Source organism: Narcine bancroftii, chromosome 12 (assembly GCF_036971445.1).
Source record: "Narcine bancroftii isolate sNarBan1 chromosome 12, sNarBan1.hap1, whole genome shotgun sequence".
NCBI classification, from domain to species: Eukaryota; Metazoa; Chordata; class Chondrichthyes; order Torpediniformes; family Narcinidae; genus Narcine; species Narcine bancroftii.
The window spans coordinates 93,533,037-93,558,607 of record NC_091480.1 but is presented as its reverse complement, the minus strand read 5'-3'; the positions used below and the strand labels follow the sequence as shown (position 1 = coordinate 93,558,607).

At 38.9% G+C, this 25,571-nt stretch overlaps 1 protein-coding gene across 2 annotated transcripts in view; it reads right to left on the bottom strand.

Moving 5' to 3' along the window:
- Positions 1-17,390: 17,390 nt before the first annotated feature.
- Positions 17,391-25,571, bottom strand: part of sumo1 (small ubiquitin like modifier 1) — a 44,325-nt gene continuing 36,144 nt past the window's right edge. For both annotated transcript variants that reach the window (XM_069904826.1, XM_069904825.1), the window contains exon 5: positions 17,391-19,061. In XM_069904826.1, the coding sequence (XP_069760927.1) occupies positions 18,993-19,061 (69 nt within the window). In that variant the 3' untranslated portion in view covers positions 17,391-18,992. The remainder of the gene's footprint in view (positions 19,062-25,571) is intronic.

The following is a 25,571-nucleotide window of genomic DNA, read 5'->3' as shown; positions in this document are numbered from 1 at the left end:
AAATGGATTTCATTTTTTTTGACATTAGGATTTAAATCAGAACTTCTAAAAGTAAGCAAGTGTGCAATAATATTAATGTGATTTCAGCCTTGAAGAAATGTGCTCGTCCTGATTAGAGCAGAATCATTGCAGCAGGGTGTGGTGGTACAGCACCGGCCTACTGCAGGGGGCAACCTCTGTACCTGCAGGAGGGTAAGGGGACAGGACAACACCTGGCCGGCTGTCAATCAGTCGGCCTGAATGGATCAAGCCCCACCCGGTCGGGTGTCAATCACCCTCCGGGATATAAGCCTGCGCCGGCCTCCCGAGGCCTCACTCAGAGTTGCTGCAGCCACAGCCGGCCTGGCTCTGTGGAAGTCTTGGTGGATTAAAGCCTGTTGTGCGGTCTCTGTCTTTGTGTGTGTCTGATTCTGGCCAACAGCGCTTTCAGTTTCATTTTTCATGCAGGCCTTGGAAATTTCATAAACCTTAGAGGCACAATCTCCTCGTCAGCCCTCACTGGCAGACATGGAGGCAACAGCAGGGGGAGGATCAGTGTAATTGAGTATTCCTGTATCTCAGCTGCCCTCCCCATACCATGCCCAATGAATGTGCAACTTGCACATGAATCAGTGAGCCCAGCATTTGGTTACATTCTCCAAAAAGCACTTAACTGATTCAGCTCTTTGGAATGTACATAAGCAGTCTTTCATGAATTTTGGAACAGCCCTTATGAAGTGTCTTAATGGCAGGAAAGTGACCCTTTAAATGGCACCGAAAGGAAGACCATTGTGCATCTTGTTTTTCTGTTATTCTTAAACATCAGTTTCCTGGACCTGGGAGATCCAATTTGTTTGCAAGGGTCAAACGGGCAGAGCACAATGATTGGCATAATTAGATGTACCTCTGCCTCTGGGAAAACATTGGACATGGAGCATAACTGCAAGAAGCCTCACCAGTTCTTTGATTCGTGTGATATCACCCATAAGTAATTACCAACACTATTAACTCCCAGCAAAATCGATTTTAAACTGCTTAATGCCGAAAAAAAAGTTTCATGCAATCTGAATGTGAGACACGTACCTTATAGCAGGGAGGGTGCATCAGGGGCGAGGGGTGGTATATTTTCACCTTATTTCCTACTGGCCACAATTAAACCTCAGGTGTGTGTTTAGACTGCAAACTAGCATTCAAGGCTAAAATCTGTTAAACTGTAAACATCATAGTGTAGTTTTATAGTCTATTTTGGGTCATCGCTATGGAGACTCATCATTTGTCCATCTGTGTTTCCTCTGTAAATTTCAGCGTTGGTTGATATCATTCCCAATGATTTTATCTTCAGTTGGCAGAAGATAACTGAAGGTATCAGTTATTGTTTCGAGTTACTTAGACCATTTTTTAATATCGTGACAAGGCTTCTTCAGATTCATACCCTTTCTCCTACTGTCCATAAAGTATATATTTGCTTCTCTATCTTTTTCTTCATATTTCAAAGGTATTGTCGGGTATTATAACTAATATAAGGATTGGGGTAGAAATTCATCTCAAGTAATGGCACATATAGATCGATTCATCGGAGCAGCTCCCATTATTCACAGCACTTGTCAATAGTGCAGGCGCGAGAATTAACCAAAAACAGCTGAGTATGGTGGGGGGGCTGATCTGATCTGGGTATATAGCAATACACAAAACAAATTTCTATTACCCCTTCACTTTCAAGTGACTAATTATATACTTCCACTACATCACCAAGCTGAAGTTCATGTTTAAAAAAAAAAGAGGGCCCCTGATTTAAAATGTTAATTAGCTTCTCTTTTCACATGATGGACTGAGTTCATCCAGCATTTTATCTTATTATTTCAGCTTCCAGAATGTGGGCTTTTGTTTGTTTTAAAATTTGGGTTAAACATATGCTCTGTATCATTTCTTTAAAATAAAAGCCAGGTTTATATGAAACAATCACAAGTTTGAAAGCATTTAAAAGTCATAATCTATGAGTATTTTCAGTGGAAATCATTACTTTAAATGAATGGTAATACACTCAATGAAACCTCACCCAGTTCTTGCTTTTCTATCTTCCTTGAGATCCAAACTGCATTGTATCGGAAATATATCATATATCAGATGTGTCTATTTGCCCGAGGGCAATCCATCTTTGGGAATGATGGACTAATTTTCTGAACTCTCTAAATAGAAGTCAGTGAGGGGTAAAGGCTCAAGTCAAACATCACAAAGAAAGCTGAGTGTGAAGATTGGCCATCACTACCACAGAACGTATCAACACGAGTTCCTCTCTCAGCATTGCGATTTTGTCCCTATTAAGCCCAGGAATGGTGTGAACCATTCATATGCACCACTCTTTCCTCTCCCCACCCCCCCCCCCCCCCACAAAATGAACAGTCCCTGCCAACCAACAGGATGTAGACAATTGCCATTTTTTAGTAAAAGGAAGCTTTTGTTTACAAAAGTAGCAAATACAGTCATCTCTCCTGAGGCAACCAGAAGTGAGGATCAAAAATGGTTTTTCATTCAATAACCCCCACCATGTGTGCACCTAAATTGGCATTAGGAGAATTTCCAATGCCATAGGCAAAGAAGAGTTGATCAAACTCTTGTCTATTTAGACTTTAGTAAAGCTTTTGACAAAGTTCCCCACAGGAGGTTAGGAAAAAAGATGGAGGCATTAGGTATAAATAAGGAGGTAGTGAAATGGATTCAACAATGGTTGGATGGGAGGTGTCAGAGAGTAGTGGTGGAAAATTGTTTGTCCAATTGGAGGCCGGTGACTAGTGGAGTTCCTCAGGGATCGGTCCTGGGTCCACTATTGTTTGTTATATATATTAACAATCTGGAAGTAGGGGTGGAGAATTGGATAAGCAAGTTTGCGGATGGTACAAAGATTGGTGGTGTTGTGGACAGTGAGGAAGATTACCGTTGATTAAAAGGTGATTTAGGAAGGCTGGAGGTGTGGGCTGAGAAATGGCTGATGGAATTTAATACAGATAAGTGTGAGGTGTTACATTTTGGAAAGGCAAATCTAAATAGGTCATATGCATTAAATGGTCGGCTATTGAGATGTGCAGAGCAACAAAGGGATTTAGGAGTGATGGTAAATAGTACCCTCAAGGCTGATACTCAGGTAGATGGTGTGGTGAAGAAGGCATTTGGAATGTTGGCCTTCATAAATCGGAGTTTTGAATTCAAGAGTAGGGAGGTTATGATGAAATTGTACAAGGCATTGGTGAGGCCAAATTTGGAGTACTGTGTACAGTTTTGGTCACCAAATTATAGGAAAGATATAAACAAAATAGAGAGAGTGCAGAGAAGGTTCACGAGAATGTTGACAGGATTTCAGGGTCTGAGTTACAGGGAAAGGTTGTGCAGACTCGGGCTTTTTTCTTTGGAGCGTAGAAGATTGAGGGGGGACTTGATAGAGGTGTTTAAGATTTTAAAAGGGACAGACAGAGTAAATGTGGATAGGCTTTTTCAATTAAGAGTGGGGGAGATTCAAACTAGAGGACATGGTTTAAGATTGAAGGGGGAAAATTATAAAGGGAACATGAGGGGAAATTTCTTTACGCAAAGGGTGGTAGGGATGTGGAATGAGCTTCCGGCAGACGTGGTCGAGGCGGGATCATGGGTTACATTTAAGGAAAGACTGGATCGTTACATGGAGAGGAGAGGACTGGAGGGGTGTGGACCGGGTGCTGGTCAGTGGGACTAGGAGGGTGGGGATTTGTTACGGCATGGACTAGTAGGGCCGAACTGGCCTGTTCTGTGCTGTAAGTGGTTATATGGTTATATGGTAAATGGTGACACTGAGAGAGTGTTTCAGATTTATTGTCAGCCATCACATACAACCCTGAGATTCTTTATTCTGTAGGCAAGGCACAATGACCACTAATGGGTAGTGCAAAAAAAAACTGTACCCAGCATGACCATGTAAACAAATAAAGAACTGTAAACAGAGAGCGAATGTAAACAAACTGACTACGCTTCTTCAAAATTCGCTAACCGTGTCACGCAAATGATGTGGATGCCACAGTTTGTGTAGCAGTAGGCAGAACACTGTTACAGCGCTAGGAACCCGGGTTCAAATCCAGCCCTGTCTTACAGCTGTGAAACTATGCAAAACATAATTTCAGGATTGAAGGACATCCTCAAACATACTCCAGGGGCCGATCCTGGTTTGACTTACCAAAATTAAACACCCAACACTTATCAGAATTACATTCTATCTGCCACTCTTTGGCCCACCTTCCCCAACTCATCCTGTTTTAAACTTCAGTATCCCACTAAGCCGGTGCCTTCAGACAACATTGTCACCAGCAGTGTCATTTTAACAGAGGAGTCTGGACCATTTCAGCCTATATACTGTATTCCTAAAGTCACCAGTCATGTACCCAGACTATTATCGATCAATCTTTAGAGTATTAGAAATGGTGTCACTTGTCCATATTGACCATCAAGCCCCCTATTAGTCACCAATTTGTCTGTGCCTTTTTATGCTTTAGTAATTCAAGGGTTTGTCCAGATACTTACTAAATGCTGTAAGAATACTTTCTGTCACCACTCTCTCCAATTCACCTCAGAGAAATAAAAATCTTCCTTCTATTCCTTCTAAATATTTTACTCCTAAACAGAGCAATATTTCTCTTGGAGATGCCTCTACTGCAGGGAAACACATCACCATCTACTCTATCCACATTACTCAGGATTTTTACGTGCAGTACATTTGCTTATTTTGTTGTAAATTTGGTAAAAATCCCCGTTATGCAGAATTCAAGCAACTGCAAAAATAAAATGCAGAAAATAAATAGGTAAAAAAACCCACCAAAGTTTAAAATTGGCATCCCCTAGTAGATAGTTCACCAATCATGCAACCTCAGGCAACCAGAAAATTTACTTATCCGACATCTACCAATCCTCCCCATAGATGTCGGATACCAAGGATTTTTATAATCTTGTGTTATTTAACCCTCAAGAATTAGGGTGGCACAGTTAGCGCAATGCTATTGCATTGCCAGCAATCCATGTTTGAATCTGGCACTGTAAGAAGTTTGTAAATCGTCATATCCCCCACCCCCCCACCAATTCGTGAGAGTTTCCTACAGGTGCTCCAATGTCCTCACATCCTTCAAAACATGGGGGAGGGCGGTAGGGGGGGGGGGTGTGTGGGGAGTTGTAGTTTAATTGGGGAACTTGGGCAGCAAGGGCTTGTGGGCCGGAAGGACTTATGACTGTGTTGTATGTCTAAATAGATTTAAATAGGGCAAATATAAATAAGTTAGGATTTTATGAATAAAATTTCTCCATTGCATTCATTCAGAAGAGAAACAAAGACATCAAAGTGGGGTAAAGGAGACAGGAATATTGATGAATTAAAAATAAGGATAAACTCAAGAGAATGCTAATTAGCACAGTTTCTTGTCATATTACCACCATTATGAACTGACTGCGAATCTGTTTTACTACAGTAAGCATTTTCTCCTACTTTTTCCAGTTTTACTACATCCTAAGAGCTTTGAGCACCGCCTTGTGGTGGTGTAATTAGTACCCAAGGAAACTTTTCAAATAAGTTTTAAATTTAGACGCACAGCACATTAACATGAACCCATGCCACCCAGTTACACCCAATTAACCTACAACCCTACACTTTTTTTGAAAGGAATGCCAAAGGGATAAAATCCAGTGATCATTGGGGGGAATCAGAGGTGGAGAGGGTGAGCAAATTTAGGTTCTTGGGAGTCACTGTCTCAGAGGATCTTTCTTTTACCTAATGCACCAATGACATCATGAAGAAAGCACATCAGCGTCTCTTCTTCCTCAGGAGTTTGTGCAGGTTTGGTAATGACACCAGAAACACTGGCAAATTTCTACAGAGGTGAGGTGGAAAGTGTGCTGACTGGCTACATCACAATCTGGTATGGGAACACCCATACCCTGAGTGTAAAGCCCTCCAAAAGATGGTGGACACAGCCCAGGCAAAACCCTCCCCACTTCAGGGAACATGCTATCAGAGGGCAGCAGCAATCATCAAAGACCCCACATGCCCTACTCTCGCTGCTACCATCAGGAAGGAGGTGTTGGTGCCACAAGACTCGCACCACCAGGTTCAGGAACAGCTGCTCCCCCTCCACCGTCAGACTTCTCAAGGACAAACTCGATCAGAGACTTATTCTTGTGCACTTTATTGATTTTCTTCCCTTCTCTTTGATTTGTACAGTCAGTTTGTTTGCATTCGTTATCTATTTACTGTTCATTTATTTGTTTACATGTTTACGCTGTGTACAGTTTATTTTTTGCACTGCCAATTAGTGGTAATTCTGCCGCGCCCGCAGGAAGAAGGAGTCTCAAGGTTGTAAGTGATGTCACGTGTGTACTCTGACCATAAATCTGAAATAAATAAATCGGAAATAGATCTGGGGCAACTTCTGTTGACAGCACTTTAAAATGTACATTTTTTTTCTGCACAAGGATATCATGGATAAAGATGAAAGTGAAGTCAGTATTTTAGATTTACCACAGTAAATTTGTTCACGTTGATTAATATTAACGAGGGTGCGAAAGACTATACATACCAAATGCCTTTCATCAGAATTTTGCTTGTCCTCAGTTCAGTGGAGGATTTTTCTGTAAATCATTTATGAGATTAAATTATCTGTGACCTGTTGCTTAACCTATTAATAATTCAATTACAAATTTTGATTCCCTCAGGTATGAGGTCATGGTGTGACCGCCGGAATATGTCTGTTTTTGCTGACAAACAAAATCAACATTTAGATTTGAAATGTTGTTATTTTTTCAGTGTGGTTTGGCAAATTCTAATCAATATGAATTTTATATCTATCTTATTCACTAGAGAATGTTTAGACTATGCGGTTTTCACATTTTGACTATTATCAGTGATCAGGTGGCATCACACAGCCAGAGCTCTGTCCACTGACGTCTCAGAACTGAATTCAATCCAGATCTTTTCTCTGAAGATACATGAAGTACATTTTAAACTATATCAATTTTTAAAAAAAAAATACTCAAGTAATCATTCCACCGTAATAACGATTCTAAATTCTGGTGGGCAATGATGGTTATTAACAAAGCTGTTGAGAGTTACCTGGGGAAAACTGCACACAATACATAATCCACAAGATTGCTGATATGGGAGAACATGTAGCTGATGTTGGAAGCATATACAGCAAGTGTTCTTCTGTCAGCATGTTAACATATTTTATACAATAAACAAGTCAAGGAAAGGCAGTGACTTACACCTCCATATAATTTTTCAAAGTAGCAGCGTATATTTATAACCTGGGTAACTAATGCCTGCTTTACTTCACCAAATGTTCATCAAGCAGGTTCACGGTGCCCTCCTTTATCCTCAAGTGCAGATAAAGCAAGAAGCATTCCTGAAATTCACTCCATGACATTTTCAATGAAGCATTCTATTGAATTCAGGCAGAACTACACAGGAATACAGATAGATTTTGGCAAGAATTATTTTCCAAGTCATAACTGTTTAATGCTGACGGACCATTTCTCTCTCTAGATAACCCAATGTCAGTCCATCAAATTAATGTTATCCCCATATTCTTTAGCCGAGTCCCAGACATATATACTGAGCCACCATAAGGATTTAGTATAGCTTTGCAATCACTTATCTCTGAAACAAATACTGTAGATTAAAAAATATCTTTCAAAAGCTTCAATCATGGAAGGATAGCATCAGGGAGTTCTTGGAAATTTGTGAAATTGTGAGAAAATACCAGACACATTTCTTTGAAGATTGAAGGTGGTGTGTTAAAATAGTTCACAATGAAAGCAGAGATCAATCGAGCTGCTTCTTATCAACTCCATTATTAACCCCATTCCACATAGTCACAGACCATGTCAGAGGTAACAATATGAGATGATGACTTAGAAGGGATTCGAGATCAAGAATCGTCAAAGGGACCATGTTGAAATATCCGAAAACTCGCTAGATATTTTGATATCGGAGGAGCTAGGTTTTAAAAAGGATTGGGGCCATTATATCAGTCCTTTTGTAAATTGTTCCATATGGCATTAAAAGCTCAAGTTTAACAAATGCACTTTGGATTCTTTTGAAATCCAGTAAAACAGAAAGAATTTTGAGTACCAAATGAAATGAAGGAGTTTTGACAAGGGTTAAATGTTATGGAAACAGCCATTGTGGAATAGTACCCTGGTCATATTAAGGCACCAGCACTGCAAAGGGCAGATTGTGGCTGAAAATCTATAGCCTAGGAATATGATAGAATGGGTCTCAAGATGTTTAAGAAGCCAAAGCGAAGATGAAGCCACTTCACTGGAAGAATGGAGACAACTGAAAACACGTCAGAACCAGAATTTATTCTCATTAAATTCGCTGTTATCACTCATTGGTCAACTACAGCTGGCACCTTAAGTGCGACACTGTTACCACACCAGCGATCGGGGTTCAAATCCCGCGCTGTCTGTAAGGAGTATGGACATTTTCCCTGTGTCTGTGTGAGTTTCCTTCGGGTGCTCCCGTTTCCTTCCACCGTTCAAAATTTACCAGGGTTGTAGGTCAATGGGTCCAATTGGGCAGCATGGGGCTTGTGGGCCGAAAGGGCCTGTTTCCATCCTGTATGTCTACATTTAAATTTAATTTAGAATATTAAGGTACCCACAATATGAAGGACATGTGAGCATTCAGGTGAATTGTTATTCATTTAAGAATACCTGATGTCAATAATAGGAATTTCATATATACTCACTGTAAACTTCACTAATGTCACACGCCATAATTAGATATAATAGCACTGTATATTAGTAAATGATTGTAATATCATTCAACAGTAGACAACACTGACAAAAGACAAAGGAGGAAAAACCCAATACCAAACCCCAACCAACCAATTTTCCCCTGCAACTGCTGTAACCATGTCTGCCTGTCCCGCATCGGACTTGTCAGCCACAAACGAGCCTGCAGCTGACGTGGACATTTATCCCCTCCATAAATCTTTGTCCGCGAAGCCAAGCCAAAGAGAAAGAAGAGATTCCTAATTTACATGGACAAAATAAGCCAAGCCTGCCACTTGCATATGTATTTCTCCAAAGGGATACAGGTAAACAATCAGGTTTAGGACATATTTGTAGATGGCATGGTTCCAGCACAAGTGACCGAAGTTCGAACCCAGTGCTGTCTGAAAGGAGTTGTACATTCTCCCCATCTCTGCATGGGTTTCCTCCCATCCCTCAAAACTTACTGTGGGGAGGGGGGGTGGGTTGTAGGTTAATTGTGGTATTTAAGCGACATGGGTTTATGGGCCAGTGTGGTCTGTTACCATGTTGTATGTCTAATTTTTTTTAATTTAAAATGTATATGGCGTTTTGTTCTTCAAGGAGCACTGAGATTAAATATGCAAATACATTTAAGAATTTGTGGGATTAAAAACAGGGAGTTCTATTTTGATTTGTTTGGGTGTCATTGGAAAAGCTGGCAAGATCATTTTTAATGATCACTCATTGTTGACCTGAGAAGATAATAGTGGGACTTGAACTCCTGCAGTCACAGTGGGGATAATACTCCTGCTTATACGAGATAGGATTTACCCTTATTCATTCGCCGCGTGTGAGGAGCACTGACAAAGGTCACCCTTTATTGCCGAGTGTCCTTCAGAGCATGCACGGTCTCTTCATTGTCCTTGAATGGACCAGTCCACTGCAGAAGACAGATAAGAGTTAACCCTATGACTGTGGCCCTACATCGAGTGATCCCAAGAATTGGCCCCGTTTAGATGCAAAATCTGATTCAGACTACTGAAGTGTTTTCACTCACTAACCCAGATGACAAACGCTTGCTCCTTACCCACCTCTGAGATGGTTTTACTGGCAATGTCATGGACACCAGCCAAGCTTGGCCTGGAGGAGTTTGGCCCATTCTTTATTGGACATGATTCAGTGAGAATACCAAACTATTGCTTGACCAAATGTTGCTGGTTAATGTGAGGCTGAAGTCAAAGAGATTAGACTGAATAAAGATACGAAGGAAATTGGTGAAGCAGGCTGGTTTTTAAACAATTTGGTACCTTTAATCTGGTGTGACCCAGATTTACTGAATCAAATTATATAGTTGGATTTGAAGCTCTGATTCAGCTGACCAGACCTGTTATTCATCATTTGTTGCTTTTATATTTCCTTAAGGCAATATTAACCATGACCAATCATCTACAATACAATAGGATGTTAAAAATGCAATTCTCAAATGCAGCAAGAGATCAAAACATTTGGAATATGGTAAAAGGATATTCAACATGCATCATAAAATATTATTTCTAATGTATAATTGCCACACAGGATATAGTGGTATGTAGCACCCTCTGCTGTATTGAGTAGCATTACAATTTCTTTCCTCTCTCTACTTAATTAACTATGTAGGGTTTTTTTTAAATACAGCTGCTGCATTCCTGGAAATTATTCCCAATTTTCCAGAATTCAGTCTGTGTTTAAAAAAAAATCAGAACGGGAATAAGGACTCATTCCCGTTCCGGCACTTTACCTCTTCGACCCCCAGTGATTTTCACAGATCACCTGCAGTCTAAACTGAACTGCAGGTGATCCATGAACAACGGGCTAATGAATATAGGGCGTCCACCCTATGAAAGTACCGCACTTCAGGTATTCTGCCTAAACCGCCCGTTCCAAATGCTGACAGTTCTGTACAGGCTTTAAATGGCCTGTTAAACAAGCCATCAGCATTTGTAAATAAAATCCTGCAACTGCAGAGGTCTGTGCCCAGGATGCGGTGCCCGAGCATGGCAATGACCACAACAGGTTGCAGACTCTCAGGGAACAGAGGACCGGCACAGGGCACCAGAAAAGAACATTTCCTATTGAAGAGGCATAGATGTCTCTACAGGGAAGGTGGCCATGGCAGTGGGCCAGTGAAGGGTTCAGCAGCAGAAGGACCCACAAGGCCGGAGGACCCCCAAGGGCTGCGAGAGACTGGCTCATGGGAACCAGGCATCATAGCCTGGGTTTGAGAAGGAGTTGAGGGTAAGAAGGGCTCCCAAAGGGCCTTGGGCTCTTCCTGATGGTGTCAGAGGTTTGGATCTGGGCTGCCGATAAATCAAATAGGATTCTGTGCGGATGCTCTGGAGGTGAATCCATGGACACTTTATGATACTGCTGGGACTCTCTTTTGCTTTCCTTGGCGACTGTCTGCTTTATGGCAGGTAGAAGGCAATTTTGTGTAATATGACATGTTCTCTACTATTACATGACAATAAAAGGAATCTTGAATCATCATCGCTCCTTTAAGTTTACATATGAAGAATAGCTACCTGGGCAAATGATGCAGCACGGTGTTACAACTTGTGGAGTCACTGCCTCACAGCACCAGAAACCAGAGCTCCATCCTGACTTAGAGTGCTATCCATGTGGAGTTTGCCTCTGCTCCCAAGGACCGTGCGAGCTTCTTCCATCTTTTCCACTCCCAATTCCATCTCTCTTCCCTACCCCTCGCGCTCCTTATCCTGTTCCCTCCCCACTCACAGAGCCATCCACCCCCCTCCCCATTTTCTGTTGTGCTCTCTCTCCCTTATCCTATTACCTCTAGCTCCTCCCCACCCCTATTTTATTTAGGAACCTGCTTACATTTTGTTCATGATGAAGGGCTCAAGCCCAAAAGGATATCTATCTATCTCTATATCTATCTATCTATCTATCTCTATATCTATCTATCTATCTATCTATCTCTATATCTATCTATCTATCTATCTATCTCTATATCTATCTATCTATCTATCTATCTCTATATCTATCTATCTATCTATCTCTATATCTATCTATCTATCTCTATATCTATCTATCTATCTAACTCTATATCTATCTATCTATCTAACTCTATATCTATCTATCTATCTATCTCTATATCTATCTATCTCTATATCTATCTATCTATCTCTATATCTATCTATCTATCTCTATATCTATCTATCTATCTCTATATCTATCTATCTATCTCTATATCTATCTATCTATCTCTATATCTATCTATCTATCTATCTATCTCTATATCTATCTATCTATCTATCTCTATATCTATCTATCTATCTCTATATCTATCTATCTATCTCTATATCTATCTATCTATATGTGTATGCACTGTGGCCTGGAGAAACTCTTTTGTTGGGTTGTATATGTACAGTCAGAGGATAATAAACTTGACCGATATCCCTGGGGGTTGCATAGGCAATTTACAGATATATATATTATATATAATATAATATATTTTATATATATATATATAAAATCACATTTACTCAAACAATTTTCATATTATATTTACTCATAGGCAATCAAGGACAGGTATCAAAATAATACCTTCTGGCACTAAATACCAATCTACCTGATTTACAGCCAACCCCTTAAGCAAGATGACATCTTACCATTTCAGAAGTCCTTCAATGTTTGAAATACCTAGGGAAAATACAATTCCTTGTGTCTAATTAGTACAATACCTATTTAATGCTAATTTATACCCTTTTGTCAAAGTAGCCCTTTCTAATTTCCATTATTAGGAGGGCTTTTGACAGTATGTGACATTTATGAACATGGGCAATGTTGTGAAAGGACAGAAATGCATGTCCAGCTTTTGCTATATTGTAACAGTTCTTTTATCTTGATTTACTTCACATACTACAGTATTCACCTTCTTTATGCATTCATAAAACAGTGCAGGAACATGCCTTTTAGCCCATGTGTCCGAACAAGATGCCCAAATCAAACTAAAACACTACTGCTAGAACTACGTAAATATTGCTCCATTCCCTTCATACTTTTTTTTATACATTTTAGTTTAAGCACATAAAAACAGAAGATGCTGAAAGTGCAATGGAGATTTCGTGATGTGAATTTCAAACGATTACATCATCATAGCTTGACACGCACTGATCGACCTGCTCTGCATTTTCATGCATGTTATTCCAATATTCACAGGCTCTTCTATATATACAGAAGATAGACACTTTGAATGACAAAGGGTTAATTCACAATTAATGGGGTGGCTCAGTTGGCGTAGCAGTTAGCACAAAAACCTTCACAGCACTGTCTGTAAGTTTGTATGTTCTCCCCATCTTTGCGTGGGTTTTCTCCGGGGGCTCCGGTTTCCTCCCACCGTTCAAAATGTACCGGGGGGAGGTGTAGGTGTAGTTGGGTGGCACGGGCTCGTGGGCCAAAATGGCTTGTTACCATGCTGTCTGCCTAAAATTAAATTTATACTCTTAAATTCTACTGTTGTATCTGCTTCCACCACTACTACTGGTGGCCCATTCTAGGCACCTACAGGGTATAATATAGTATTTGCCCTGCACATCTCTCTTAAACATCCTCTTCCCCCATGTTAAATGCATGACACTTTTACTCTGGGGAGGATTAATTCCTGGGCAAAGCAGATTTCTGAACACTGTATCCCATTACACACATTTTTGGACGTCCCTCACCATTATCTCCTGGATTCTCTCCATTGAAGATGAAGTCCAACAGCTTTCAACACATAACCTGAGGTCCAAGAATTAACCTAATCCTGGCTTTAGTTACTCACAACAAATTATCTGGAGTGTTAAATCGTGCACTTTGATTTTTTTTCCCTGATGACTGGATAAACAGGCTTTGCATCCTCCAAGATCATTTCCAAGACCACAAAACAATTAACCACATAAAATTATTCAGGGCTTTAAAACTTACAATATAAGACCAGAAACGGATCAAAAACTTTACAACTCTGAGGAAAAAAAATGCTGCCTTCTCTCAAATGTCAAAAAAAAAAACACATCTTATTTTGGAAAAAATTGACATCTGGTTCCAGATTATCACACGGAGGAACCAACTCCACTTCTTATCAAGACCTCTCAGGATTTGCTCATTCAAGCTATGTGATAATATTGATCAAATTTATTAAAACCCTATATAAATGCATACATCCAAAAATTAAAGTTACAGGTATCTTTAATGCAACTGCAACTCTCTTGTATAATGTTTATTATTTGATACATCTTCTGAAAACTAATTTCGCTTTCTTTTATTTGTGTCGTGGCCATGAAACACAGTTTGGTTCCGCTATTGTAAGCACAAAATTTTCACTGATGGAAATAAAGAACAAATGAAATAAGCAAATTGTCATAGCATTTTGTCAGAGCAGAATGATTAGTGCAACCCTGTTGCAGCACTGGAGAACAGGGTTCAAATTCAGCATTGTCTGTAAGGAGTTTGTACATTTTCCCCTTATCTGTGTGGGTTCTTTCCTTGCACTCATTGCTGGATTAATTTAGTAGCAAAAGTAGCATATGCTATACCTCTGCAGGCTCAAATTGTCAAGATGGTTTGCACATGGCTGGGAATCCCAGGCAGAACCAGCTGACTCAGCTCTGACATGCAGCCTTTCTGCATCAGAATGGGATGGAGCGAGAGATAGGGACACATCTTTCCATCCCCCACAAAACCAAAGATCATCATGAGGTGATCAAACCTGGTCTGAACGAAGAACTAATTCTTCTGCACTTTTTTTTTTAAAAAAACTTTGTGGCATGCTTTGCCTGCTTTCTTTTGAAAGAGGCCATTTTTCGTCAAAAAACCAAATGCTGTTTTAATACATGGGCGATTATGCAAATAGCAATACATCCTATTAAATATTGACTCAATGGTTCTGTTAAAAGGCAAGTTAAAACAATTGTTATTTTCAACAAAGCTGAGAAATGATTCCCCCCCCCAGTCCCCACCCATCCTAAAGTCAAAATAAGCAACATGGCACGAAGACCCAGGAAACATTATCACTGGTGGATTAGAAGATGATGATAACTGATTTACCGATTACGTTGAAAACACACAGCAACTATGGAAATGCAGTTACACTAAAAGTTCCTGAGTGGTTGATAATGTTGCGTTCAGGAAACAAAATCTTTCAGTTCACGTAGTTAGTAGTTGTGAGGGTTAGCTGAAAATAACGTTGACTAAGTGTAAAGCAGAAATAAAGGATAAATTTTGTTTTTAAAAAAATTTGCAGACTTACCTCTGGAGTGGTCATTTACACTGCACTTTTCCCCAAGTACTTTTACACTGTCTTCCAATGTTGCAGAACGTCATATTCATTAACCCAATTTCTTATGTTGAACCTGCAATCAATTTACACTGCAACCGCTCTGTAGGAATGTGTAGGGGTCCTGGAGGAAAAATTACGGGATGGATTCAGCAAATAAATTGTCAGGACATTTTTTTTTTAAAAAACACACAGCGGAGCAAAAAATTTGAGCAAATTTTCTGCTTCTCAGCGGCTGTGTAAAAGTGCCTAATGACTCCTGCTTCCCTTTGCAAATCCTGATGTTTACAAAAGGAATGGCAGCAAAGGCAGATTAATCTGTAGCTAGGTTGCCTTTTAGTGAGAAGATGTCCTTGACAAGTTAATTAAGCAGCATCCTGTAAAACTAGTCTATTTGCATTTCAAATCCTGGCCACGATGCAAATGTGGACAATTCTGGATTAGAGCCTCATGAATATGCTAATCTAGTTGTGGGCAACTTTTCTCCAGGTAGTCCTTCTGTACCCACCCTAAAAATTAAACAATCCCCCCCCACCACCACCAAGGGAAAAAAAAATTATCTGCCTGCTGCCTGAGCCACACCCCTCACTCCGCCATTCTGGAAAAAAAATAGCAGTTTGTTTCTCTGTTGAGCTTAGAATAGACCAAGGCAGATTTTCTCCGAGTTTCCAGAAGGACCTACTTCCTCAAGTCACCCATCAAAGTTTGTATCCATTCTAAAATGCACAAGGCTGCATTTGAAACGATTTATCGCTTTCAGTTCATCTCTCTCCTCTGAATTTAGCTTACCCTGGCATTTGGTGTCCTACTTGCCCCTTTATTTTTCTATTTTAAACCATGAGATGGTTTAATATTTAAGTGTATTTTTAAAATCTATAAGTATGCTATTAGCCCTGCACTATCTTAATCCGGCCCTGTGGCACTCCCATTCATCCACCCTGGAGGAAAATGTACCGGGTCTGTTGGTCCATTGAGGGTAATTGGATGGCACGGGCTTGAGGGCTGAAAAGGCCTGTTACCATGCTATATGTCTAAGTTTATTAGATAATTAATCCTTGCACATTTCAATTGGAAGTGGAGAGGATTTGCCATAGAATATTTGGCCTGAATGAGTGGCAACACTGGCAGGAGGACTTGCTTCCTTATACTCTAACAAGTAACATGCTTTGTTGAGCAAATGCAACAAGCCAACACTATATTAAAAAAAAGTGAGCCTTCTATTATCCACAGAAAATTGCATTAACTTCTTCAAAGTTAAATAATGTAAATAAGTTTTACCAAACAAAAATTTGACGCCAAGACACACAAAAGAACAGGTGAACAAGCACTTGGTTAACAAAATTTTAAGACACATTAAATCAGCCGTTCTCAATGGGGTGTACAAACTCTCCCTCCTCCCACCACCCCCCTCCCCCCACAACCAGGGTCCACATTTAAGAGGAGCCACAGACTGAAATCATAAAATTATTTTCCGTAGTAGGGTATAAGTAAAGAAGGATTCCACCCAAACAAATGCTTCTCAAGGAAGAGAGGGCCTCACAAGCTTTGAGCAGTCCTAAGGGGGCCATAGCAAAAAAAAAGCCTGCTTTAAATGGAAAGAGAAAGCAGGAGGAAAGTTTGATGTGGATGACTGCACATTTGCCAATAGTGAAATAATTAAATTCATAGGACAAGAAGCCAAAATTGAAGTAGTAGAGATCTTGGTGAACTAAAGGGCAGCAGATGTTGGAGAGTTCAGGACCTGGAATTGTTGCAGGGACATATTCAAGACATTCGTAGGATTTTGGTAAGAGTATTTCATTTTATTGAAAACTGTTAGACACGATCATTATTATCATAGATGAAGTGTGTTTCTTAATAGAACAAAACTTTTAATCCCCAGCAATCAGAGATGAATATGAACTTGGGCCTTGAATCCTGAATGTAAAATGTTGCCATAAAGTCAAAATGCAGGGGGGGGAAAAAAACAAATATAAAACAAAAACAATTAAAATTGAAAACAACTCAAAAGGTTTCAGTGTGAAATTTAAATCTTAGTTTTTTTTTAAATTTAGACATTCAGCGTGGTAACATTCCACTTCGGCCCACAAGCCCGTGCCGCCCAATTTTAGACCCAATCAACCTCCACCCTTGGTACGTTTCAAACGGTGGGAAGAAACCGGAGCCCCCAGGGAAAAAACACACAGCCATGGGGAGAACATACAAAATCCTTACAGAAGCATAGGATTCGAACCCAGGTTTCGATTACTGGAACTGTAAAGGCATTACACTAACCACTACGCCAACTGTGCTGCCCCAGTTGCAAAACAAACCAAACAAAAATTCTAAGCAAGTGTTCTGGTCACTTATTTCCTCAACATGTTTTTATTCAGCATTTTAATGTAAGATTATGTACAAAGTTGAACAACCCTCATTCATGTCGGTTTAAGATCTGTATAAGAAATTCTGGGAATATTGCAAATAGAAACAAAAAAAAGTGTAGCTGAATGGCTTCGATCAAAGTATTATTCAACAGTAATTTTTCATCAAAAATCCTCTTAGAACATGTATTCATTGGGTACAAAGTAAATTTCTGCTTGATTATACTGGAATTGTTATAATGGCAGGTGCTGTAGTCTACAAGCCTTTTCGTTAAAAGATAGCACCTTTATCAGGTTGGTCCAGCCTGACAATCACATTGTAGTCAAGTAAGTTTCCAATAGTTTATCAAATAGTGTTCTCATATCCTTTACAGTTCATAATATCTGTTCTCTCAAAGAATCTCAACACTGTTTCATTCCAATCAATGTACATGTGATCTTAATCCTCTCACATAATTCTTTTTAAAAAAAAAACACAAGTAACAATTACCTGTACTGAGTTCCATCATAAAAATGAATGAATGGTTGCCAGTAAATTAGGAAGTATTCACTTAAAATAAATTTCTTATGGAGGTTAAACTAGATCAATTAATATCTTTAATGAACAAGACAAATTCTATTTGCTTTCTGCCACTGTCTTCCACAAATAATCACTAAGAAACCCTTCTCTAACTGACTTCACTTAAACATGAGTGCAGCAGTAAAGATATTTGCTTTTGCTCTCCCTTGAAGCATGTTCAAAGGATAGCTATTTTAAGTCTATTATATATAGAAATGTTAGAAAGCGAAGGAAAAATCCTTGTACAAAGCGAACTCCAAGTTTTCAATACCCTGAAGACATTTTACTTGAGACAAAAAATTTAGAGAGTTTAACCGACAGAAAGCACCCTGATGAACATTTTATCTTACACTGTCATTCCGCTTTTCACAATAATGTTTACAGGTATTACAAATGCAGTAATTTTGCATGATTACTGCTGTTGTACCCTGTCCCTAAAATAGCTTGCTAGCTCATAGCCACCTTACACATGATGTAAATGCTTTGTTCTTTACCCTCCCCCTTCCTCTCCCCAACCCCACATTTGCTAATTGTCTTCGAACAAAAATGGACAACATTTTGACTAGCCAAAAAGGAGGTCAAAGCAAATGCCTTGAAAATCATTTCTGTTCCTAACTTGCAGTTTCAAAGAAAATCATTGGGACTGTGTTTTAAAATATGCCTTTAAATGCAAGAATTCTTTATACAACAACGTTAAATCCATTTATTCCTATAATTTGAAAAAAAAAGCAAATCCAAAACATTTGTTTATTATTGCAATGAAAAATATGAATTTATAAAGCCAAGGTACTCAAATCACAAATTTCTATTTAAAAAAATCTTAGCGGGCACTTGGTTGTATTACAGAATATACTGAAAATAAGAACTTAAAAGCTGGGCATCAACATGTTGTACAAACCATATGAAAGAAAGTTGTTTGATTTTTTTTTTGTTTTTATATAAAATCAGTGATTACAGCTAACAAGAAACAATAAGGAAATTATACAGATGATCAGGAGTCTTATACAGTGACAAGCAGTTAGGCTCTCAACCATCCTCCTGTCTGTTCCTGATAAACTTCAACCACATCTTCATCCTCCATTCCCAGCTGCAGAAACAAAAACAGCGTTAATTTTCATATTAGGAGAGAATTTTTCAGTTAAATTTCTATTTTATTTTGTCAAAATAGAATCTAAAATACCTGACAGTAATTTCAAATGCACGTTCCAATTTATCCCTGGTAACTTTTGACATTTTTGCTCATCGAGAATGTAAATATTTTTTAAAGGCAGCCACTCATTAGGGTGTTAGAAGCAAGAGTTGCTCAAAGTAAAAAGCGCCATCATCATGGTTGGGGTAGCAGTTTAATGCAATGCCTTTGCAGCGCCAACAATCAGGACCGGACCAGCATTCAACTCAGCACAGTCTGTCAGGAGTTTGTACGTTCTCTCCAGGTGTGTATGGGTTTTTCTCCGGGGGCTCCAGTTTCTTCCCACCGTTCAAAACCATTTTGGAGGTGTCGGTTAATGGGGTGTAAATTGGGTGGCACAGACTCTCGGGCCAAAATGGCTTGTTACAATGCTGCACGTCTAATTTTTTTTTTTTAAACATCAAAAAATCGATACCTCTGACCATCTTCCAAAGAGTTTATCAACATGACCTGCTCAGATCTGTATTAAGGCCTGAATCAATGAATCCAATAAAAGGTTAAGGAAATCACTGACCACTTCCAAACTAAAAATAATGATTATTACAAAAATGTGTGCAAATAGTAAGGTGAAAATTAACTTTATGCAACTAGTGGAAAATTAGTTTCCCTAGAAACATGCCAGAACTTTGTATTCTTCCAATCAGGATTCTGATCCCAGCACAGAGTAAATTGGCTTTTACCAAAGATTCTGTGAATGTGACCTAGAAAATTACCAGCTTTCAATTTGTTGCAGATTTTGGCATGATTCACCTCACAAACCTCCTCTAACATCAATTTAGTTTCTACTTGGTTAGGACTACACTCACCCAACCAATCATATAATCAATAGAAATGCATCTCTTCCCATTCCCAAAGGTGTTTTTGGATTCCTCTCCTTTTCCTAATCTACATTCTGCTCCTTGCAATGCAAACACACCAGGTTCAATGTGCAAAAGAGAATGAGAGAACACACAAAAACATTACATATGTGCTAGGGAAACACAAATTTTGAGGCAAGAATCAGGAAATGGGACAATTAACAAGTTCTGCTATTGATTCTTTTTTTTTTAAAAATGGTTTTGAAATATAGCATATGACTGAATTAGTATAGTATAGATTTTAGAAATCAAAGGTAATCAGGAAACTTTCTAATGTTAGACATAGCAGGCATTTAGTTTCAAAACATTATCCTTGCTTCTAGAATTTAGTAAAGGAAATTTGATAACAGACTGTTATCAAATGAGAAGAACTTTAAGGAGGCCATATTTTATCTTTGGTGGCCAGGATCCCTGGCTACTTGTCACCAGAACATGTTGCATGAACATTACCTCCAGTCCAAAACTATAAATCTATGACACACCCATGATCTTCTCAAAATTAACCACCCTCCCAAAAAATAGATTCAATCAAACCTATTGCAATCTCCTACTCTTTCCCCTTCTCCAAACATCAATTTCCCAGAGGCACCTTATGCCACATTTCGCTATGTCCAACTCACTCCATCCCTGTGCAATTAAGGATTCCTCCTACTCCATTCTTTCCAACCCTCATTGTAAACTGGGCTTGAACATCACTTCCTCTGGCCAGATTCCTTTGCAATTTTATCCAAAACAAAATCTGATCTGCATAAATGAATCACCAACGCTGCCTAAAATCTAATACATAGAACAAATATTGATGCGATGTAATTTTTTTTTTTTAATTATAACAAAATATGATGAACCAGCTCCCAGATGATACAAAGAAATTGGTAAAATTGAAAATTCTTGGCCATGTTCCATTAAACAGCCACACAGCTGAGGAACTGGTTCTGCAAACATAATCTGTTCATATTTCTGGTGAAATCTTTCTGGAGGTACACTACTTCAGTCCAGTCATGTAATCCCTGACCTGTGAATTAGGTTAATCATTGCTCTGGAACATCTGTCCAGACCGGAGGCACTAATTCTTAATTCTCCAATCATTTCCAATTATCACCAATTTACCAATAAAACACAAGAAAAATAGGAACCGAAGTCAGTCGCCTTGCCTCACCATTCAATGAGATCACAGCTGATTGACAGCAGGTCTCAGATCCTCCTATGCCAGATGGCAATTATCCTCAATCACTCAACCTTTCAAAATGTATTTACTTTCATTTTTAAAAATTCTAAAGCTTGTCACCAAAACTTTCTGGGCTAGAGAATTCTAGCAATACACTGTCATCTACAAGAATAATTTTATTAGTCTTAAATGACCAGCCCCTTAGCTTATAACTTTCCCAGTAGTGAAAAAGTCTCAATATTTTCCTATCGTGTCCTTTTAATATCGTATGTCTTTCAATAACATTACTCTTCCTTCTAAATTCCAAAGAATACAAAACCAACTATTTAGCCATTCGTGATCGGATAATCCACTCATCCTGAGAATGAACCTAATGAGTCTTTTTTGGACCACCTTCATTGTTATTAATAAGACTCATGAGGCCTCACCAACACCCTGTAACAAAACTTCTCCTTTTCCATACTCTGACCCATTCACAACATGCTGTTTATCCTCTTAAAAACTTGCAGCATCGACCTGCCAAACTTCTGTGATTCACGTACCTAGGTCCCTCATTCCATAATCTCCCTTTGGAGCTTGTTTAAAATGGTTTAAAGTAAATGTGCTACTACTATCCTAGTGTAAACAGTAAAAGTTATTTATAACTTGCAAATAGTTTGTATGCTCAGTGATAGCTAATAAGTTAAGGAGAGGGATAATCAAAGGTATTTGTAGCCACACTCAACCATAATGGATAACATCTCATTGTGGATATTTTTACTTCTCAGGCACCAATTCAGAATTATTTTAACATTACCAACGTAATTTCACATTGGCCAAAATACAGAAAAATTAAAAATACATCACCAATAACACAGCTTTAAATGGCACATGAATAATTAAACAAAGTTTTAAAAGAAATTAATATTTAATAAAACAGAATTTAAATCTAAAACTTGCATAATGCCTAATTATATTATATGCCCAAATTCTGGAGCAGGATTTGAACACTCAAACTCCTGAATATTTACCACTATGACGGAGGCTACCACAAGGAAGAAAGGACGCATACTTCAAAAGCATTTCAAATCTGAATATATCAGAACTCCCATAAAACAGATGAGTACTTAACCAAGATTGTCAAGTTACATTTTTTGCAGCCTAAACTGGAACAAATAGCTCATTCAAACCAGTAATGAATGCAGCTTCACTGAACTCTAACAGATTTCAGGTTTAGTAAGTTGAACTGCTCACAAATATACTTCTCCTTCAATAATGTGCTATGCAAAGAATGCAACGGCAAACGTGGTTCAACAACGCAAGATCAAAAGAAGCTTTTGCTAAGATTAAATGTTGCCCTTTTATAACTTAAATAGGAGAAATGTTAGTCCATATACAGAAATGAGCATTAATTACTGCTCAGTTACTATTAGTCTGCAGTTATACACTCCAGATTTATATATTGCAAGGACATTACATAGTAAAAATAATGCATAATTGTGGCCATTTTACATTCACTTATATCAGGATCAGAGGGTTTTCCTCATTATATTTATTCTAACTATGATTTATTGGACACTGATATTAATGACATGGTGAATGAAGCCACTGCTTTTTAGAAAGAGATATAGGAAATGATTTCCAAGTGACTGCAGAAAGATGCCTGGGCCTTCAAACTGCTATCATCTGTTCTAACAAATGCACATGGGTTTTAAACTCCAGCTGTGTGCCTTTCTTTCGATCATAGAGTTGAATGGCATCTGATCACTGACAGTGAGGTCATGGACATCAGAGTGTCATGGAAATACCCCCTTCATCCACTATGTTCATGCCGATTTCAGTATACTAATCCCATTTACCAGCATTAAGGTCTACAGCCTGTTATTTCTTGGCAATACTCGTACTTATCTTAAATGTGAGAGAATCTATCTTCACCCACACACAGGCAGATTCCAACCTCATCTGATGGTTACTCCTCAAGTCCTCTTTATATCTCTTAGCCCAAGCCCTCTAGTTTTAGAACATCTTTTGTCCAACCTATCTATGCCCACCTCATCTTTCTCTGCTTCAAAGAAAACAAATTCAACTGATCTAATGTCTCCTCATAGCCAAAATGTTCCTTCCCAGGCAATATCTTACCTTAAATCTAGTACAACATTCTACTCATAAGCATCTTTTACCCAAGTGATTTATCCAAGGCTTTATAAGCCCATTCCAGTGAATGCAAAAGATTCCTTTGCGCTATTCTATAGAGCAAAAATTCTCCTTATTAATTATTCATCTTTTAAAAGTCTTAAAAGTTAATAGCAATCAGTTTGTGGTACCTTGCTCTACGTACAAACTGGCTATTTTTACTAACCTGGAATAGCAACTGCACTCAATTTGCTACAAAGTACTTAGGACAACCAGAGCGATGGAGATGCAAAATCTTTACTAGTTCTCCACCTCCACCAATTCCTTTAAAACCTTTTGGGTTTTTTTTTGTGGAATGGGATATTCTCCTCACATCTTCAGGAAGTGTTTAGACATCATCTCAAAAGGTAGGATAAGGAAAACTTAATACAGTCATGATAAATATATGATGAAGGAAATATAGTGCAAGTTCATCCTTCTCATTCTTAGCTTTGTGATTTATTTAATAAAGAGATGTTCAACAGACTAAACCTGTCCCTCCAGAGCTTGGGAGAATGTGGCCACATCATTGAAACATACCAAGTTCTTAAGGGCTTTGACAGGGTGGCTATGTTGTCTTGAAGTTTGAAGCCCCTTTCACACTTGCAAGTGATTCCAGGAATCAAAAGCCAATTGGCCTTTAAAGTGGCAAGTGTGAAAGCAAAATCAGCTCAAAGCCAGCATCAGATGGGAGGAGTCACGTGATGGAGTAGTGGCCGGTAGGAGAATACCAGCCCTCTTCAAAAATAAGGAAAAAAGAAGAAAAAGCAAAGCCCCAGACACACAAATCACAACAAATAAAAAATAAAGTTATGGAGAAAATGGCACCTAAGAAAGAAAAGCCAAAAACAACGGGAAGAAAAGAAGAAAGAAAGACGCTGGAAGAGAAAGGTGAAGGCCTTACCTGCATGAAAAAGCAGGGATCCGCCGTGGAAAGAGGAGCCCACTCCCCGAGGTTAGTGGAGACCCCGTAGGGTCGCGACCCACCGACTGTGGGACTGCAAAAACGGCTCATGGAGCCAAACAGGGGTGCGCAACTGCACACGACAAGGAGAACGCCGACGAGAGGGGGGGACCAGCTGTGGAGTGAAACTCCACAGCACGAACAGCTGAGAGAGGCCTGACAGCAGGGCTCCCAGCTGGAAGATAAAGAAAGCAACGGGAACGGGAGGGGTGAGAAAGAGAAAAGGAAGCAAGAGACACAACAGATAACCAGCCCAGAAGAAGGGCCAACATCAAGAAACCATGGAAAAAAAACCCAACAAACTGAGACAAGCAGCTCAACAAGAAAGTCAGAAGGGACACAGATACAAGGAAGAGAAATAGAAGATACAAACCCAAGAGCAGACACAGAAGAAGAACACCAAGCTCTGCATGGAGGAATAGGAGGTAAAATGAATGGACAGTACATAGATAAAAAAAATTTCAAGAACAAATGAAAGCATTAAAAGAATGGTTGACACTAGAATTTAGTGAAATGAAAGGTACAGAAGAAAAAGTGAGTAGAATAGAGCTGGTCATAACAAATGTAGGGAAAGGATTAGAAAATGTGGAAGAACGTGTAATGGTGGTAGAAATGGAAGTGAACGACTTAAAAAGAAAATTGGAAGAAAGTGACAAAAAAGTTAAAGAAACACAGGAGCTGTTAGCTCAGAAGATGGATATAATGGAAAACTATAGTAGGCGAAACAATATAAAGATAGTGGGCCTTAAGGAAGATGAAGAAGGCAAAGATATGAAAGAATTAATAAAATAATGGATCCCAAAAGTCCTGGGAATGCCAGAAATGCAGGAAGGAATAGAAATAGAAAGGGCACACAGAACATTAGCCCTGAAACCACAGTCACAACAAAAGTCAAGATCAGTTTTAGTAAAATTTCTGAGATACACAAAAGAGAAAATATATTGGAGAAGGCAATGAATAAAATTAGAGAAGACAAAAAACCACTGAAATACAGAAGTCAAAAACTTTTTTTCTACCCAGTTTTGAGCTCCTAAAGAAGAGGAAGGAGTTTAACGCAGCAAAATCGATCCTATGGAAGAAAGGCTATAAATTTATATTAAGATATCCAGCGGTGCTTAAAATAGTTATCCCTGGGCAACAAAACAGACTCTTCTCAGATCCGGTGAAAGCACAAGAATATGTAGAACGCCTGCAAGACAGAAAGAGAGATGAAGAACAAGAACAAAGAACAATGACAAACTACATATAAATAAGTAAAAATAATGTATAAG